The sequence below is a fragment of the Sebastes fasciatus genome, chromosome 2 (assembly GCF_043250625.1).
Source record: "Sebastes fasciatus isolate fSebFas1 chromosome 2, fSebFas1.pri, whole genome shotgun sequence".
In the NCBI taxonomy this organism is placed as follows: domain Eukaryota; kingdom Metazoa; phylum Chordata; class Actinopteri; order Perciformes; family Sebastidae; genus Sebastes; species Sebastes fasciatus.
In genome coordinates this window covers 37,779,820-37,800,422 of record NC_133796.1, presented here as the reverse complement: position 1 = coordinate 37,800,422, position 20,603 = coordinate 37,779,820, and the positions used below count along the sequence as shown (strand labels likewise).

Sequence of the window (20,603 nt, the reverse complement as noted above, 5' to 3'; positions counted from 1 at the left end):
CAAACGTAATAATGACAAGACTCCATGAGATCTGCATTAAAATTTTTAAATAAAGAATAATCCACACCTAAAAAAAAATCCAAAATAAAGAGAAATTTCACATACTACATGTTGAATCAATACAATGTAATATTTATAATTACAGATATTAAATTATTTATTTATATATGGCATGTCTATACACCCTTTGTATAGCCCCCACTACAGTACATTTTCTCCTATCTGCCTGATCGGCTCTTGAGAAGGGAACTCATATAAAAGTCAGTGTTGCTCTCTTGATGTGAACACGATGGCTTCGATCATCAACAGGAGACGACTCCTTTTGTTTTGTTCAGATTTCTTCTTTTTTTTTTTGAAAGGAACAAACCGTGGGGACTGGTGAGATGGCTGAATTGACTATTTTCCACACTCTTCATTAATTAATATTTCTTTTACAGATACTTTATCTTTTGTTAAATATAGATCACATAAAATAATCTGTTAGAAACTAGTGTAAGTGATAAATGATGGAGGAAGCACACTGTCTGGTTTGTTTTTCACTGCAGGACAACTGTGCTGTACCCGTGCTGGAAAGTTGTTGTTGTCCACCAAAATCGATAACTTTAGCTCACAGCACTAGCATGGATAACGTAATTCCAGCGACACCAGTTGTCATCGTCCAAGTTGTCATTCCTAACCTGTCAGACGCTTGTTAAACGGGCGCTGTAGCCGAGCAGTGTATTAAATGTCAACACAGTCTCACAGCAGTTGGTGAAATAGTCACGAAATTTAATTTATTTGATTTGTGTCCATAGACACGCATTTTCCTTTTTTTTTTCATGACGCTCAGCACGACTTTCAACAACGTATTTTTTGTGTGTTATATCCAGCAACACATGACGAACGTGCCGATTTATGCTCCAGTCTTTTCAAAATTAAACTACTTAGTTAGGTTTATGAAAAAATCGTGGGTTGGGTTAAAATTAACACCGGAACTGCCGTAACTTCAGTGCGGAAGTTACGGGACAAAAATAAATCAACCGTTGACTTCTGGTTTTACACGGGGCACGGACATCAGTTCACAATTACATGAGAATTAATGATTCACGCTGTCCATCACCAAAAAATGTGTGATTCGTGTCTATGTACACAAATCAATACATTAAATTTCATGACTATTTCACGAACTGCTGTGAGACTGGGCTGTAAATGCAGACTATTGAAAGTCAAAGTATTGAAATGGACCATGGATGATTAAAATATTTTAAACGTTGATTTTTAGTTTAATCTTTCTGTCTTGTCAGTTTAACTTCTTACTCGGGTCACAGATATTAGGCTAGAGGGAAGACACCCCAAATCTTGAGAACCGGAGATAGAACAAAGCACAACTATGTTTTTTTCATATTCTGTTTGGTCTCTTACATAGAAAATGGATTCTTATATAAAAATGTTTTACTGCAAAAGTGGTTAAATTGACAGATGTTGTGATGTTGTGAATGGGAGTTTATATACCTAAACTCATGTAAGGCCATAATGCAAGCTCCGATTGACCCCACATTTTGTGTGATAGTGGACAGGGGGTTCCTCTACATGTGTGAGAAAAAGAATGTGAATGCATTGATGCATTGAGGAAATACAGTACTACAAACACATGAGTACAATGAGCGGAAATATCAGATATGAAGGTCTATGATGAATGTAGTCATTTACTTTTAGGCAGCTTTGGCAAATATATAAGTCAAATATTTTTATCCAAGTATCCATTTCCTATGTAGGAGACCTAAGAGAATTTGAAAAAACATCGTTGTCCTTTGTTCTACCTCCGGTAGGGGTATCTCAAAAACTAAAGCACTTTTGTTGGTCTTCCCTCTAGCCCATATAAAGGCTCTGTATTGGCACAATTTCACTCTTCTGAAATATGACTTGTGACAGCACAGGTACAGCACAGCACATTTGGTGCAGTGAAAAAAAAAAAAAAAAGCCCAAGTCACATCAAACATACTCCTTCATCACAATTTGCATTCAAACTCTTAAACTCAACACACACTCCAATGGCATTCCCTTAAAATGTGATAATGTTCACTGAGGAAGGTCACAATGATCTGATGAAAAAAGAGGCACTACTAGTGAAGATATGAAGACACCAGAGTTTTTCTTTTGCTCCCTTGTCAGCGCCCGTACCTACTGTCCCGAGAATCAGCCTCATTATCTTATCACCGCCACACTGAGAGCATTTAGGATTTCTGATGTGGAGCAAGTTTCTAGAACACCACACGAAGGAGAATTCTGTATGTCGGACCTCGTCTTGAACCGCCCAGGAGCCTAAGCCTTTATATACCTAAAACACACAGTAAAGAAGCGCAGTGTGTCTGGCATTAGACTAAGAATTAAGGACTAAAGGCTTTACTCGGCAAATTGTGGGGGCTGTTTAGCTTAACACTAGAGTACCAATAGAAGCTGCTATAAAGTTTGAAAGGAAAAATCCACGCTCATACACCCTCACACTGTTTTGTCATGCTGAGTGCATTTCAGGAGACATTTGTTATTCGATGTTAAAGATGTTTAGTCCACCCTGCTTTGTCTACTCTTACTTCAATTAGTGATTTCTGTACCTACGTTTCCCAGAATGCCCTTCAACCTACAGAAAACCAACCGATCAACATGGCAACTGAAACGTCTAGCATCGCGTTCTAGTCTACTGCCTTCTCTTTTGGATGTAGAAATCGGTCTCTGTATTTCCTCCTCTCCCTGTCTCATTGTGGAACATTGGTGGCTCTATTATTCTAAGGACCTCTACACATGATCTACAGCAGAGAATTGCTTCACATCTTCGTTGATTACTTTTCGCCCATGGAGAGCATGAAGATGCCGGACCTCGCAGCTGTGCTAGCTCGGGCATTGTACACCACTTGTAGGTTACGCCTTGCCACCGCGCTTAAAATTGAATCAGGTACAACTTTGACCTTGTTTGAAAGTTACCCGTGAAGGAATAAAAAGGGTTTCAAGCACCCAAACCCTTCTTAATCATTGGGATTATTTTCATTATCAATTATTCCATAAAATGTTCTCGAAGTCAAAGCTCACATATTCAAATTATCTGTTTTGTCCAAACAATAGTCCAAAACCATAAGATATTTGGTTTAATATCGTAGAAGACCAAGAAAACCAGCAAATATTCACATTTGAGAAGCTGAAAACAGTGAATTTTTTGCATTTTTGCTTAAGAATGACAATGAAACGATTATCAAAATGGTTAATTGATTAATTGACTAATTGTTTCAGCTCTAATCAGGCCCTTACTCGTCTTTGTGCTAAACTGAAAAAACACGGCCTTTGCTAGGCTTGTTTTGTTCTTTCCTGCTATTTGGCGAATTGCGACACAAACCTATATGCTACATTTGTGCCTCTGCGTTGTGCTCTAGCCCCACCTTGCAGTGTGCACAGCTCATACTGCAGATCATATGTAGTGAGCCTTAAGCCGAACTTTCCACAAGTATACGAGGGTCCGCAAGGGTCCGCGTGACATAAATCGGACAGTACAATCAGGACATCCGTGGTGTCCGTAGCCGTCCGAGTACGCGTCCATTTGGGAGTAAACCAAAGCTTTACGAACACCAAAACCTGCCATTGGTGTTCCAGATGGCTAGAACATTTTCTGCTGTCAAACAGCTGATGAAATTGTCTGGATACGAAAAACAAGGTTTATCCTCAACACCAAACATCTAAAGAAGACCCAAAATGCAAAGAGCATCACCTATAGCTGGTTTTATAACAGTGTTTTAGGGTGGATTCTTATGTTGTCACTGAACAATGTGGATATCACCTTGGTATCAGGTGTGCTACAAGGATAAAGGTCACTGTTCATACATGGTTTTGTTTCACTTAGTGTACATTTTCAGTGTGAGAATGTTATTTAGTAGATATACACCTCCCTCATGCTCAGACAAACTCATCTGTTTCCAAATCTCAGCCGCTGTTTCTTTTGTCAGGTGCAAATACAAGCTGGTGCGGTCCAGTATATGGCTCCCGGTCTTTCAGTGTTGACACCTGCTGAGATGACGCTACAGGCTAACTAGCGCTGCCAAGGCTGCGGTGATATAATGTTTGTGCTTTCCATGGGCAGCCTGCGGTCACCGCCTCATCACTGACTCCATTTTGCATATTTTCCTTTCTCAAGACTCCTCCTTTGGCTCATTTTCATCTCTTCTTGCTGCACAGAGGTTTCACCAAGGGTTCCGATACGTGATCCTTCTTCTCCTGCTTGTTTGTCAGATGTGTTAATTTTTTAATTTTTCTTCTTTTTTTTCTTTATTTTAGATATGTCTGTCCTTCATGCAACATTATGTTATGATACAGTGTACTGTACAGGGCTGTGGTTGAAGGCAGGGCAGGGTTATTCCAGGTAGATGTCCTCTGTAGGGCACGAGAACTCCACAAACTCTTTATAGTACAACTGGAAGGCTTTCCTGAAAAACAAAGACATGTGCTTCAGTCATTTCTAGAACGCACTTAAAAGTACACACTCTTTGTTATAGCACCCCAATTGAGAGCCACAGTTAGCTTCTGTCCCACTAGCTGACAATTCTCAATGCATTTTCTCATAGATGGTTTCTTTCACTACTCTTTCTCAAAATCTCAAACATGATACTCGTATTTTCGGTTCATGTTCTGTTCAAGTTCTAGTGCTATAATAGGCTGCCAGCCCAGTTGCACCAAATTGCGTATGAATGACGCGGCTGTCTTTTCACGTGCAATGACGATGCCTTTGTTGCTTTCGGTGTGTCATGTGTACGCCATGTAGTTTGCAAAGCAAACGCATTTGCGTAAATAATACTCCTTTCAATCCGGAGACCGATGTTCGAAACCGGGCGTTGATGTACAGAAGTGTTGTTGAGTTATTTAGAAATGACGTTAGTGACATGAAGACAACGGAGTAGAAGCGCTGCTGGGTCTTTGTGGTAGTCACATACAGGTGCTCCTTGGATTATTCAGGTGCTTATTCAATCTTGTGAAGGGCTTATTGCATGGGTGGAATGCAAGTCTCCTTAAAGAATGATCCAAGGCACACTGTAGAGTTTGAACAAAATGAAAATGCCTTTAGTTTACACGGCAATAATTGTTTAAAGGGACCAACGCCTTGCGACTGACATTGGTGTTCATCAGGGTCGTTGTCAGCATTCAGCAGCAGCTTGCACACCTATATTGTGTTACACTAATCAGTAGACCCTGGCGACCCGTCTTGAAACACGGACCAAGAAGTCTAACACGCGCGAGTCAGAGGGTGCAAGCAAAACCCAGTGGCGCAGTGAAAGTGAGGGCCGGCACGCGCCGCCTGAGGTGGGATCCCAGCCCAGCGGGGTCGGGCGCACCACCATAAAGAGGTATCGGAGCCGTTTTACGAGTATGAGTACGAGTACATTAGCACAGTATCGGACCCGATACTGGTACCGGGTATCGATACTGGTATCGGTATCGGTGCATCCCTATCAAAAGTGAAGTGAAGTTCAATTACTAACTGAAAACAACAAGTGGATACAGCATAAACATTATAGATTAAGTTATTTTAACATAGATAGTCCATGAGCCACTGGTCCCTCAAAAGTGGTCGTGCCACTTTGGAGGGACCATGTCTCATAGTGATTTTTTTAAAGGTTTATATCCCTAGTGTTGGAAAATGCATGATAGCATTACAGCAATGGTAGCTTTCTATGTGCTATCACTCCTTTTTTCATCCCTCCATCATTAAAACTTTTCCATCTTTTTTCGCCATTTTACACATAGATCCAGAATAAAAGAGGGAAACCAACACACAATATCATGAAGTCATATATCGTTGTAAAGCTTAGACTATAATCTATCCTTCAGTCACATTGTCATGACACTGAGGTCAAGAGAATTTGACCTTTGACCTATAATGCTGCAATGGGGCAAATTCTGAAAGCAACTCCAAATGCCCTTATAACTAACTCCATATTGATCGATTGTGCCCATGGATAGTTCCAGCATAAAGAGTACAAAAAGAGCTTTAAATTTATATATTATATGACTAACAACAATAACAACATTTCTTATCAGAATAAACGTAACTTTGTGCAGTTTGTATCTGATAGAATGTTCAGAACCTTGCATTGGATTCTGTTATTGGGGCCGTTTGTAAATGGCTTTCTTAGCAGCAGAAACACAAAATAATACTAAAACTAAAAAAACTGTACTAAGAAATTAATTCTCTATCCATTATTTTATGTTTTCTCATTGTCAATATAAACATGTTCCAACTGATGAGGCCCTGACTCAGTGGCAATGGGTTATATTCCAGGTGATATGTGAAAATGATGTTCACTTTTTTATAAAGGCATGAAACTTGGTACACTTGAACAGTTTGGAGCCCTAAACATTTGGAGACATGGAGCCATCGCAACAAAATTACCATAACCAAATTATGTATTTTGCATCATATCTCCTGTGCCAAACATGATGACACAGAAAAGGTGATGTCTATCCCTATGTTTGGATGGCCAATGTTTACAATGATACCATTCACAATATCATAAACTGTTCAGGTGAATAATTAATGGTGAATTCAGTGATGTTGTATGAAGCAAATAGAGAATTCATTTCTTAGCACAGTTTTTTTAGTTTTAGTATTATTTTGTGTTTCTGCTGCTAAGAAAGCCATTTACAAACGGCCCCAATAACAGAATCCAATGCAAGGTTCTGAACATTCTATCAGATACAAACTGCACAAAGTTACGTTTATTCTGATAAGAAATGTTGTTATTGTTGTTAGTCATATAATATATCAATTCAAAGCTCTTTTTGTGCTCTTTATGCTGGAACTATCCATGGGCACAATCGATCAATATGGAGTTAGTTATAAGGGCATTTGGAGTTGCATTCAGAATTTGCCCTATTGCAGTATTAGAGGTCAAAGGTCAAATTCTCTTGACCTCAGTGTCATGACAATGTGACTGAAGGATAGATTATAGTCTAAGCTTTACAACGATAAATGACTTCATGATATTGTGTGTTGGTTTCCCTCTTTTATACTGGATCTATGTGTAAAATGGCGAAAAAAGATGGAAAAGTTTTAATGATGGAGGGATGAAAAAAGGAGTGATAGCACATAGAAAGCTACCATTGCTGTAATGCTATCATGCATTTTCCAACACTAGGGATATAAACCTTTAAAAAAATCGCTATGAGACATGGTCCCTCCAAAGTGGCACGACGGCCAAATTTTGGGGGTCTGGCTCATTGACTAAGAGTAAATAAAAAATTATAAACTTGATAAACTCAAAGTCAAAACTTTTATTCAATTTAATTTAATTAACTTAATTTAACTCTTCTTTTTAATTAAATTAAACTAACCCAAAATTTCCCTGAAGTTCGTTGGCTTTAAAATTTTCTCAACTTTTTTTTTTTTTTACAGTGTAAAAGAAACAGGCTCTTTAAAGTTGAGGTATTATTTGACGCTGTAAGAAAATTGGATTGGATCTTTGACATTCAATATAAAGATGCTCCAATTGATGTGGCGCCAATCAGAACTGGCTGTTGGTCTTTACAAATTACTTGAACGGTGGTGCTTAAATTGCTCTTCAGAAAAAATCATTAACCCTCTGAGACCCACAATAGACCTGTTTTTGTCCTTTTTAGAGGGGTACAGGGGGTCTTTAGGAGGAGATAGCAGGTCAGCAGCAGATGTCACATAGAAGTGGTGTACATCATCTGAAAGCTGGAACCTGAGATGCTGCTCAGCACTGTGGCTCAGCACTGTGGGTCAAATTGTTCTGGTCATTAATCAGAAATAAATATGAAATATTTGATTGATTAATTAATTTAAATAAATTGTGAAAGCAGATAAGGGCTTAGAACATTATGATAGAAATATATGATGGCCATTTCCATGCTCTATTGTGTTTTTTTGGGTTGATACCATTTGTAACACAGATGTAGTGCTAAATTTAACCATTTTTTTACCACTCGAGAATTGATAAAAATGATCAAAAATCCCTCCAAAATATCACATTAAGACACTAAGACCTCGAGGAACACCAAAGAAAAAGCCATGCTGTGATTTGGTAGCTTTTGACATTTTAAGAGCAGTGTTTTTGTTTTTGAGAGAGAGAGAGAGAGAGAGAGAGAGAGAGAGAGAGAGAGAGAGAGAGAGAGAGACCGGATCCAGACTGGTCCTCTTTATTTTGAAGGATCTAATGAAATTTAACAAGATGATAGCTAGAAAGCGCCTACACAATCTTAGGAATGCGTTATATATATTAGAAAGTCACACATGTAAGTAGATCATGACAAACTTATGGAATGTTGAACAATGTCTCATAGAATATTATAATACAATATTAAACCTTTACAAATCATTTAAAGAAAACCTGGAAGTGTTGGGTTTTTACAGTATTTTTTAACCCAGGACTTTAGTTTTCAACAACAAATCGGTGATCTGTACCAGATCAGCTCTTTCTAATCACATTCAGCCAGATCCCTAAACTAGAGCGTGCATCTGTATGTGTCAGCGGAAAGGAAGTAAATGCACAAACCCCCTCCATGCAAAGAATGAATATCGAAGAGCAAAAGCACAGAAAGTCCAACTCACCCTACTGACTCTGCAAGAGGTTTGGTGGAGTCTTCAGACACGAACACGTGGCAGGCGAATCTCTGGTCTGCTGGGTGCTTAGTAATGAAACCAAAATACCTGCAGAGAAGACAGGGAATACAGATAAGACACTCCAAAGAGGGTGTTCGGTATTGTCGTCACCTTTATTTGTTGATATTCTTGCTGCTCATGTATTAATAATAATAAACTGCTGTTTCACATTTGATCAGAAGGCAGACAACAGTTCCAGTCTATAGGCCCAATTCCAAACCCACCCCCAACACCCTCTCCCTACCCACTTCCACTCCGTGTGCGCGTTCACGTGGAGGGTCCGCCATATTAAGGGCCATCCCAAATCAATCACCGGGGAGTGGAGGTGGGTTATAAAACCCTCTCAACAGCGAGTCTGCAGCGATGCCGACTTCACCAACCGCCCTTACTGACGACGTGCAACGTCGTTTTGTGTTTGTCATAGAACACAATCCAAATGTCAGTCCTGTGTGACTACCTGTACAAACATTTACTTGACAGCTGTTCAAACTGAATAGACATTTAATTTATTCTACTTTATTGTCATGCAGACGTTATCAACATAAAGTAAATAGATTGCATTTAGGATCAAATATACCATTGTCTAGACTAGAAAACAGCAGGCCTTATTCATTAGATTGTACATTGTTGTGTGTATATATATATATAAATGTCGCTGAAAACCCCAGCAGCAACCAATTGACTCTGAGCTGGATTCCTCTTACGTACGACTGTTCTGAAGAGAACAGAATGTGAACGCAATTATGTCATTATTCTGTGAATTTGTACATCACTGTCTGTCAACTGGTTGTGCAGTGCTGTGCATTAACATAATTTTGTTAATATATATATACACAACATATATTTATTATTTGTTACCCCTATCAGGAGCTATATCCCATAATTTATTATATCTTCAACTGTGCAATACTGACTTTACAGTACAATCTTTTTGTGCAATAATTTAGGTTTGAAATAATCTGGTTTACTTCGGCATTAACACTGCTTTTATTTATACACAACATTTAAACTAATATTGTTATTTTACTCTATTGTTGCCGGATTGGAATTTGGATCTATGTCTGAAGTCTGGGACATTTGCTGATTTCTAGCGACACCATTTGGTAAGTTAATGTTTGGTCTCTGCAGATGAACTCTAGCAGAGGGTGAAAAAATGAGTGTTTCTTTCATTCTAGTCAGACGGTACAGAACATTTGACTTGGTATTGTAGTCCCTGGCCCAATCTCAATGTCCCCCCTTAAACAGTCAGTGTGTTGTGCTAGTTCTTCCGGTGGGATTTTGTGTAATTCACTGTGTGGATTTCACCGGTTCACCGTACACACAAATGCCATTGTGAAAATAAACACATCAAACTAAGGTGAAGGAAAATAAAGAATAAAATGAAAACCCTCAGTTAGCTGATGCAACAAGTTGGGCTAGCTAACTGCACCTAACTAGCTAACTAACTAGAAAGACAAACAGACAGATAAACAGATCTATCAGTTTGTTGCTGCTCAGACTCAAACGAGCATGAGTGCGCCTGCTGCTTGGAGGATGACGTCTGACCTGCAGCTTCTACTATAGTCACACATCATATTATGCCATTTTGGCAACAACTCTCGGTTTTTTTTTTTTTTACTTTGAACACAAAATTAAGTTATTTGTCAAAAAAAATGTTGGTAAACAATGTGGCTGATCAACTTAGTCAGAAAATGACTCAAATAAACATGAAATATCATAGAAATTCCACAATAGACTGGAGGGGGGGGGGCTTTAAATTATTAATGTTAATGTTTCTGTGTAAATTTAAATATGTCTGGCTGAACACCCATGTGACGTCATCTTTGTTTACCTTTTTTTTTAAACCCTCAAAGTCTGTGAGTCTGTGAGTGTGGACGTTAGGATCGGACCCCTGTGTTTTCTACCTTTACTTACTTGCTGTTTTTGGGGTGATAGCCGCAGAAGGAGACGTTCTTTAACTGGAAGAAGTGACTGCACTCGTTGCTCTGTGAACGGGACACGAGAAAGAGGCAGAATAAATGTCTTCGATTAACATCAAGAAGGCTGCTTGCTCTACACTTACGAACCATTACAAAATACACATGTTGTATTTGCCCCACTATACGGTACGTCTTTGGATGTTAAACTCATTTATATGTATTATAAAAGTGAAAGTCCTGCTTTCAGAATGAGTAAAAGTACAACATGATTGACAGCACAATGTACAAAAGTAAAAGTACTCATAACGCGGAATGACCCCTTTCTGAGTGTTATATTATTGTATTATTATTATGCTATTATTAAGCCGTAAGCAGCATATTGAAGTTGTACGTATTGAAGGTAGTGGTCAGACTACTATATCACTACAAAGTACTATAGCATACATATGATATACTTCTGGGAAGTGTGATGAGCGGCTCATTAGAAAAGATCTTTATTTGGGACATTTTGCATTGGATTCCCCGGTCCAGTGAGGTACTTTTTTTTAATAATGGACTTTTTCAAAACAGGTATATATTATATATTAGGAAACATGGTCTGTTGATGTCTGGTACAAATCCAAATTACAGATATAATGTCTCATAAATTATTTCATAAAAAGCAACAACTACAATGTAGAGCCTTATGTGAAACACAACTTGACCAAAAGTCAAAGATCTCTCTGCAGAGTTTGATCCAGTGCAGAATTTTTTTTTTATAATTAAATAAAATAAATAATAATATAAAAAATATTAATTGAAAAATAAATAAATAAAAAATAAAAAACGGGGGTGGATGCCTATTACCCTTGTTAGCAAACCAATTGGTGTATCTGCAGAGGGTCTGTCCGAATTCTGTTTCTCCAATCAAATGTGACTAAAGAGTAAGGGGGAAAATCATAATGAAGATGATGGTATACATATTTGTTAATGTTTCAGTTTCTGGCCTTTTAAGACATAATTTGTGGTCGGATGATTAGAAAAGATGAGTTGTGTTTTAGGACTGGGAGCCTTTTTTTGTGTCAGATTTGATTGGTCGAGTTTGGGATTGGAGACAAAGTTCTTTGTTTGCAAAGTAATTTCTTAATGAACATTTCATTTCCTGACAAATCACTGCAATAATACAGTATATGTTGTGTCTTACGTCCGTGCATGCATATCATAGTTTATCATTATGTTCAACGTGTGAAACCTTCGTCTGAAAAGTAACAAGTGACTGCAGCTGTCACACAACTGTATTGGAGAAGAGAACGCTGTTGATGTTTCTCTCTGAAATGTTGAGGAAAGGTAGTCAAAATGGAAATACTTAAGATCTCTTCCTTTCTGAAAAAGACTTCCCTGGCGTCCCCTAACATCTTTGCCTGCCGATGGCGTAAATATCAGCGGTGCAACCGGTGGAGCTGCACAGAGGCCCAAAGGGGGCCCATGTAGGACGACCATTTTTTTTGCAGCTTTATTGTTGTAGTTGGGCCCTCCTATGCATCAACCGTCTTCTGGGCAACTATTATGCTGAAAGTGCTTGCAAATGTGCTGTATGTGGTGCTGATCAGAGGCTGGCATGTGTGTGTGTGTGTGTGTGTGTGTGTGTGTGTGTGGGTGTGGGTCCAAGAAAGAAATTTGCACCAGGGCCAATCCCAAACCTGTTGCCTGCAGGCTCTATTAGCAGCCACACGGGGGCGACATGCCTCAACTGTTGAATGGGATGGTCTGGTGTGAAGACGAGCTGTTATTTGGCAAAACCCTCACTCAGCTGCACTCGATTTATTTCACATTAGACAGACAAAGGGTACAGTAAGAGCGCTCACTCTGTCGTGGGCGTAATAATCCTCCTGAACTGCAAGCTTGATGCCTTTCACACTGATCTCCAGGATGCAGGAGGAAGGCGGGTTGTACTTGACTGTCATCCTTCTGTTGGTGGCAATCTGGGAAACAAATGTAAAAAGATGACTCCTAAAGTGCAAAAAAACTCAATACTCTTAACCTATAACCCGATTCTATACTAGATGATGATACAAAAGTAATACTGAGTTGACAGTGCTGTGTATTGGAAGCTAGTATAATAATGGTATTACATTAATTCTTCACACTTTACCTCTTCAGCTAGAAATTGTTTATAATATACAAAAAGGGATACATAACACATCATAGTTTATCTGTGTTGTTTTTTTGCACTGTACCACATGTCCTCTACTTAAGTTTTCTGGCACAATAGCTAATGTATTTGCGGTGTTTATTTTTCCTGCTTTACTATAGGAGATAAATACTTTACACACTCAAACACACACATACAAATGAGCACAACACGGGCGTCGTACCTTCTGCATAGCTGCACACAGAACATCGTTTCCTTTGTGGAAGGGCACTTGAACTGAGCCCAGGAACTTCAGCCGGTATCTGTCCAGCCATTCACTGCTCTTCACTGCACAGGGAAGACAGAAAAAAAAACATGGAATAAGAGGCCAGGAAATAATAATCAGGCAACAGACAAGATAAGATAACATACTGTAGAACAGTGGCAGTCATTTATTTAAACACTAACATCCAGGTGAGATTATTGTAGTTCCTTTAAAGAGACAAATACGTTGTTTTCTCTGGAATTTTTCTACAGAAGAACGATATTATATATGTTGGGGGTTGATAATGTGTGCAATGTTTTTTCAGCATCTTTACAAACATATTCACAGCCAGCCATCTAGAATTAAAGAATGGTGGCGGCGGCAGTACCTTTGTAGCTCTCAGTGTCCTTGGTCACCTCTATGGCGTAATAAGCTGGGAAGATCCCACGAGCACCGCTTCGCATGTTGTAGCCCTCGTACCAGTAATCCTCCGACTGGACCTCCACCAGCAACGGATCATCCACCTCCAGCTCCAACTCATCGTCGTGACGAGGGACAAACCTGTGGAGACGGATGTAGTTATGCCCAGGTTCTGAGAAGCTGGATGACCACCTTACACAGGACGCCTGTCTGCTTTGATTCATTTTAAGAGAATGCTTCTCTGAAATGTATCAAACATTCGCCACAACTGCACACTGGACACACCTGTGGTTAGCTTTGATTCACAAAGTCACAATAGATTCCAACAGGAAATCCGTTTCATTGTGAAATATAGTAGAACCACAGCGATACACAAGGCACTTCTCAAATGGCTCTTTCTTTACCGTCCATTTGCACGTTGGGCATCATGCAGGAAGCGACAAATACATTTCCTCTTATTTTTGTTTGTATCCACGATATGTTTTATTTTATTAGAACCCATTGGTTTCTAGGATTGACCAATGTTTTCTTATCTTTGCTCTTCTCTTAGGTAAGAGAAGATTTTACGAGTGGTCGAGGGCACTAGTTAACATACTATTTATCTCCATACTGGTTTTCAAAGTCCACAAATTGTTTGTCCAACCCAAGGAAACATAAATTAAAAATCTGAAGAACATAAAAAAAATGCATGAATATAATATAAATAAATTTGGATGTGTTTTACAGTAATTATAATGATTTGATTATGAAAGAAATATGAAAGAAATACTAATGGCTCTATCTATCTATGGATGGATCGATTAATCGATCTATGGATCTATGGATCTATCTATCTATCTGCTAAATTATATGCTAAATATTTAATAATAAACAATCAGCCACACGCCTCCAATTTCTGATCAAGTGGGATTCATCATTCAGCACACCTGTGAGAGCACATCTGGATGGTGAAGAACATTGGGTGAATCTGGAGCTGACTTCTCTTATTATTTCTCTTAACAATAAATTATGAGAAAATATAAGAGAAATTCAACAGAATCTTGCTGCATGAGGCCCAATGATTATGTCCCAGATACTTACATTTTCACCATATATACCATTATTTTAGCTTACTTTTGATGTTAGGACAAATAGCTGCAACTAAACAGGTTGCTCACAAAACAATAATTGACTTTTGTGAATCCAAGCTGACCACAGCTGCTATCTCCTTCAAAACTATAGGCCGTATGTTAATACTCAAAAGGTTTCAGAAACTAGGTTTTCAGGGTCAGCTTTTCTTTGAAAAGGAACCTTGTTTTCAGGTTGACCACTATGGATCCCTGAGTTTATCTAACAAGGTTTGAAATGGTTTCGTTAGTCAAAGACTTACAAACATTCCACTTCTAATACTTCAGCTGAAGTTAAAACGTACGATACATACGATATATCCTAGCTAAGTAGCCTGATGTTGGACAGTCAGATGTGATATTCAAAAATATAGAATATTATACACATACCAACTAGAAAGGAACGCTGTAACAAAGCCCCTGCTTTCAGGCATGCATGGATAATGTCTCGCACCATCATATGATCTTTCAGTGCACAGAGATGCTGCTATTCACATGACTGCATTATTTTTATGCATTTATCAGCCTGAGGTCTTCAACAGCAGCTGTAACTCCACGCTGCCAACTGGAGTGTGACTGTTATGGGGAAACATGAAGAAATGGAGCGTTTTCTGCTCTACATTAAAAAAAAAAGAAGAAAAAAAAAACTCCCTGCATATTTAAAAAAAATGGAACGTTTCCACACTGGTTTGTCAGATGATCAGTAAACATTTGAACCCACTAAACTCTGTTATTGCCAGCAACTTGGTAAAATTCTTAAATTTCTATTGATGATTTATTGCTAATAACACACTGAAATAAAACTTTTCTTAGCCACATTTCCCCATTGAATGCCGGTGAGGCACACTCATTATTTTTAAAATGTTCAACTGATTTCAGCAATTTGTAACCACTAGGGGTGTAGGAAAATATTGCAAATATCGAGTATCGCGATATTACGTTTTGTGATACTGTATCGATTCTCAAAAACACTGTTTTGATTTTTAAGTAATAGTTTAAATGCAAAGATTAGCTCAGACAATACTTTATTTCATTTGCAAAGATATCCTCCTCTCAGTGTATGCGCCCTCTCAGAGTAGTGCTATGATGTTGGATGTTACAGGGAGTGTGATAAATACAGGACTGTTCCGATTGCTTAAAAATGTATCCAGATTTCATGCATATGGTGGCGTATTCTTTATACGACTGTTTTCCTAAAATTAGATTAAAAAAATTGCAATACATCACCTCGGTTACAGTATCGCAATATATCGCGATATATTGAATCGTAAACCCTGTATCATGATACGTATCGTATCGCCAGAGCCACAGCCCTCGTAACCGCCAACAAGACCAACAAGAATCATATAGTGATTTTGAGTCGAATGACGAAAAAAAAAAGATTGCTTGTTTTAATAATAATAATAATAATAATAATAATACATTTTATGTATAGAGCGCATTTAATGAAACTCAAAGACACGTTACACAGTTAACATGGTCATCAATAAAAACATCATAACATATAAAACACACAAAATTAATCACAAATTAAAAGCAGTTCTAAAAAAGTGAGTTTTTAAGTTGTGATTTTCAATGTGGAGAGGTTGGTGCAGTCTGTGATGTGTTTGTTTGAGGTGTAAAGACTGCTTTTACATGTAGGTGGTATAAAGGCCAGATTGAATGGGGGTTGAGTTGATTGCTAAGGTCTGGAGACGTGGCAGGAACTCTGACAAGGTAACAGATATGAACATTCAGACACACCGGAGACATTATTTGAACTACTTATTAGAACATTTAATTCATTATGAACATTGAACATTATAATAATGTAGGTTCGCACCTCTGAATAACTATGTTTAGACAATATGCGTGAACTGTGTATTTGTTTATGACTTGTCCGAAGGAATATATATAGAAATATAAGATATAAATTATAATAAGATATAATTATAAAAATATTATATATATATACATATATATATTTTATATTATATAAATAAATATATAATATAAAATATAATAATTATAATATGTAATAATAAAGATAAAGATATATAAAGTATCACATTTCATTTGAAAGTATGAAGCATAATGAATATTTGCCAAAAGTATTATTTAAACCATCCATCTACATTTAACATAATTTGGTTATTACAGTTGGATAAACAAAAAAGTTAAAAAAATTTTTAACTAACGCTCTACCTTTGTGTAAGTAATCTCTGTTGATTGTATTGTATATTTAGTTTGTACTTTGTACATACTATACTATGCAACCATGGTCCTGAGTCAATAAGTTAAATTCCCTGACTGCTTGTGTGATGTGTTGAGCAAAATGATATTCAATACGGCTAAAACGACATATGTTTTCAGTCACGGTGCAACATTTAGTAGGGATGATGAGGTTCTTCCTCACCTGTAGACGGCTCTGTGGCTCTGATCCCTCTCCTCTCCGTTTATGAGACACGAGTACAAGCCAAAGGACTCTGCGCCTTGAAAACCACAGAAGAAGAAAAGAGAGAATTATGTAAATGATACGGTGTGGAGTGCCAGCAAAATAGATGATTGGCATTGCCTTCTAATTGCAACAAAAAGTCCCAATCATATACAAACAGAAAACACAATTAGTGCTCATTGTGTATACATTAAAGCACATATGCATTCTCTAGGAGCCATTAATCACACCATAATGAGGCGTGAAACAGATGAGCATTGTGTATTTCTACCTACATTCCCCTGAGACATCCGTCACCCTCTCCTGCACTGCTCAGATTAACCGCGTTGGTGTTTTTGTAATGAGTCTGTGAAACACATGGACGCCATCCAAGAGGACAGCGAGGACTATTAGAGGAAATGACCACACATACATTATAGACGAAGCTCGGTCCGTCTCTTATATGACTCCTCCCTCCTGCCCACTACTGCTGGCTGCTTACATACACACGGTGAGAGTCGGCCTAATGAAGGTTAATCCTACAATCCTCCATCAAAGGACTCCATCCTGTCCCTCCTCGTCCCTCGGTCCCAGATGCAGCCTCGGGAAAGCAGCAAATCTTGGAAGAAAACTGAGAGTAGCTGTTTCTTTAAGGACATGGACACAGCCTGCTCCTCATCTCTGCTTGAGGCTCGCTGCTCGAGGTGCTACTAGCATGCATGCATCGATTTTGATAGGCGCACAATGCTGAATTGGGAGTAATCTTTTCATAATACAGCTCGCAGAGTCCTGTTTGAAGACTTGTGTATTAAACACTGGTGGCAAAAAAACACCCCTTGAGCTGCTACTCTTTAGAGGGCTTATCGGGTCACGTTTTAAAGGGGACATATCATGCTCATTCGCAGGCTCATACTTGTGCTTTGGGTTTCTACTAAAACATGTTTACATGCTTTAATGTTCAAAAAACATATTTGTTTCTCATCCTGTCTGTCTGACTATACCTGTATTTACCCTCTGCCGAAAACGCTCTGTTTTAGCGCCTGCTCTGATTGGCTTAGGAGAAAAATATGGTGCAACTTTGCAAAGGTAGTTCTCAAGCTGTGGCTGGAGATACTCCGATGGGGGGGGGCAGTATATTCTAATGCAGGCTGGCCTCATACACCATTCATTGCTATACCTATGAAAAGTAATGCACTGTAATTCATATATATCCCAAAAAAATGAATTGTGTGTGTAATTCATGTAATCATGAACCAGGAAATGTAAAGAGCAGCGAACGCCGAATAGGAAGGAAGTCGGGGTGGATGGATGGGTCAAAAAATACTGGACTTTCGCATAAGAAGACCGGCGTTCGTGTCCCGTGTGAAACCAAAAGTCAACGTTGATTGATTTATCACATAAATTACCTACTTACCGGTAAGGAACAACACTTCCGGAGTTATTTTAAGCCAAACTTTTTAAGCCTACCTAACTAGTTTTGTTGCCTAATCCTAACCAAGTCGATCTTTTCCTATAAGACTAACTATATAGTTTTGTTGCCTAATCCTAACCAAGTAAATCTTTTCCTATAAACCTAACTGAGTAGTTTTCTTGCTTAAACCTGAGGAAGTTGTTTCCTGTGAAGACGGAAGTTTATTTTGAAAAGACTGTCTGCATGTAACGAGCGGAAATTGACACGTGTGGCTGGACATTCGTAGGAAAACGAACGAAAAAAGGAGGAATAACTTTTTCGTAAGATATCATACGAACCGTTGTAGGAGAATACGTTGTCTAATGAGCCTGTGTGTGACATGGGAAAGGGAGCCAAATCTGAATGGCTTGTTGAATCACATGTTTTCTGATCTATCTGTCTTATTTCACAGTTTGTGGGTTGGTAGGCTCTCCAGATGCACCCAAATGTATGTGCACAAGCACTGAAAAAAGTGAGTTTTTCCATGTTACGTCCCCTTTAATACAGAACACTAAAGAAGATGGTAAATAAAATCTTCAGGACTATAACTTGAAGCAGTCAAAATACACGTGGTGGCGACAAAATATTTAGCAGATTCAGCCGAATGTCAATACAGAAAAAATATAATTTATAAAGCCACTCACTGCCTGTGTCATTGCTTCTTTTCTTCCTCAGTCCTTCCAAACAGCCTCTCTAGGACTGCCATTGTTTTAATGTCTAGTATACGACTCAACTAACTCGTTTTTCAAAATGTGTGATCGGTCTGGACAACAGAAGGGGAAGAGAAAGGCAAACACAAGCTGCTTTTTGGCTCAGTGTCCCTCCACCCAGCACGCCACCTAAATGTCCTGCTGGGTTTCTGCCCTGAATGTGCTGCTGTCAGAATGCTGATAACGATATCAACAAAGCAGCAAAGACTGCAGCTTTCATTTACAACACTTAACAAGCTGTGCTGGGTATTGTGGCCGAAATTAGTACAACTTTCAAGTAAATCACATGTTCACACTGGTATGATAAAACAAAAATGTTCAAATACTATTCCTCAACCAGTTTCAGATGTGATTCTACGAGACAAAGTTAAATCTAGTCACAATTTCCAGAGTAACATGTCATGATGGATGATGATCTGTGCTGTACGAGAATATTCCAGCTCCTGAACATCTCTGTGGCTTTGCATCATCAGCCACATCGCTTTAAGCCTTTTCCCACCACGCTGCCAGATCAGCCAGACAGCATTCACTGCTGGGTTACTCTCTGTTTTAAAAAGGGAATTATACAGAATAACAGCCTGCTGTATCGATGTGCTTCCTGGTTGTTTCACGCATAATTCTGGTGGGAATTGGATGTCTTGTATCAAGAAATATCCATATTCTCAAAATGTAAAATCACGTCTCTGAGACAAAGAGGAGGGTGAGATGTTACTGTGAGCTATCTTGAAAAATATGAAGAAGAAAATACTGATGTTAAAAGAAGCTGTGATGTCACATAGGCGTTGTGAGGCTACCCCCCCATATGCAAACGAGTGTCTTAGTTTGCGTGTCTCTGCATGTCTTTACAGAACAAAAAACAAACCATACCCAAGCACTTCCCATTCTCATCAATTACACTTTTGATTGTTCTCTTGACCCTGCCCACAAACTCTGACAATTTAAATTTATAGTCGCCTTATTTGGCTTCATAATTATGACTAAAAACAAACCAAATGGCAATGACATTCATTTTAAAATCTTGTAATATTTTGCCTTTTTACCCTTTTTTGCTGGGCAATATGGCTGAATGTTTTGGCTATCACGGTTTTAAAGGTCCAGCGTGTAGCATTTCGAAGAATCTATTAGCAGAAATGGAATATAATATTTATAACTATGTTTTCATTATAGTGTATAATCACCTGAAACTATGAATCTTTGTGTTTTTGTTAGCTTAGAATGATCCGTTCATATCTACATAGGGAGAAGGTCCTCTTCACGGAGTCCGCCGCTGCACCCAACTGGACTGTTATCAGGCCATTAAATAGGTGTTATCAGTCACTATAAGCACCATAGATGTGCGTCAGTAGGGGCCTATTATGTCTACTACATTGTTTAAGTGAAAGCGAAACAAAAAAAAAGCACGTTCTAACACGTAAAACTGAATGAAACGTTACGTTTTCGCGCACAAACAAAACAGCTTCTTAAGGTTTAGACAACAAAAACCCTTAGTTAGGTTTAGGGAAAAATATTTTGTTTTGACCTTTATAACTACGTTTCAAAAATGAAAGTGAAACTTAAGGCTTGTGAACACAAAGA

The 20,603-nt window shown here is 38.4% G+C and overlaps 1 protein-coding gene across 4 annotated transcripts in view; it reads right to left on the bottom strand.

The window, feature by feature from the left end:
- Nucleotides 1-20,603, bottom strand: part of mapk8ip1b (mitogen-activated protein kinase 8 interacting protein 1b) — a 90,317-nt gene that overhangs the window by 4,486 nt on the left and 65,228 nt on the right. For 2 of the 4 annotated variants that reach the window (XM_074622697.1, XM_074622705.1), the window contains exons 6-12: nt 16,851-16,926; nt 13,318-13,490; nt 12,909-13,012; nt 12,399-12,515; nt 10,550-10,620; nt 8,585-8,683; nt 33-4,445 (exon numbers count right to left, since the gene is read on the bottom strand). In XM_074622697.1, coding sequence (XP_074478798.1) covers nt 4,373-4,445; nt 8,585-8,683; nt 10,550-10,620; nt 12,399-12,515; nt 12,909-13,012; nt 13,318-13,490; nt 16,851-16,926 — 713 coding nt within the window. In that variant the 3' untranslated portion in view covers nt 33-4,372. Of the gene's footprint in view, nt 1-32; nt 4,446-8,584; nt 8,684-9,478; nt 10,125-10,524; nt 10,621-12,398; nt 12,516-12,908; nt 13,013-13,317; nt 13,491-16,850; nt 16,927-20,603 lie in introns of those variants that run through there. The other 2 variants (XR_012592254.1, XM_074622713.1) reach the window with 2 other exon arrangements.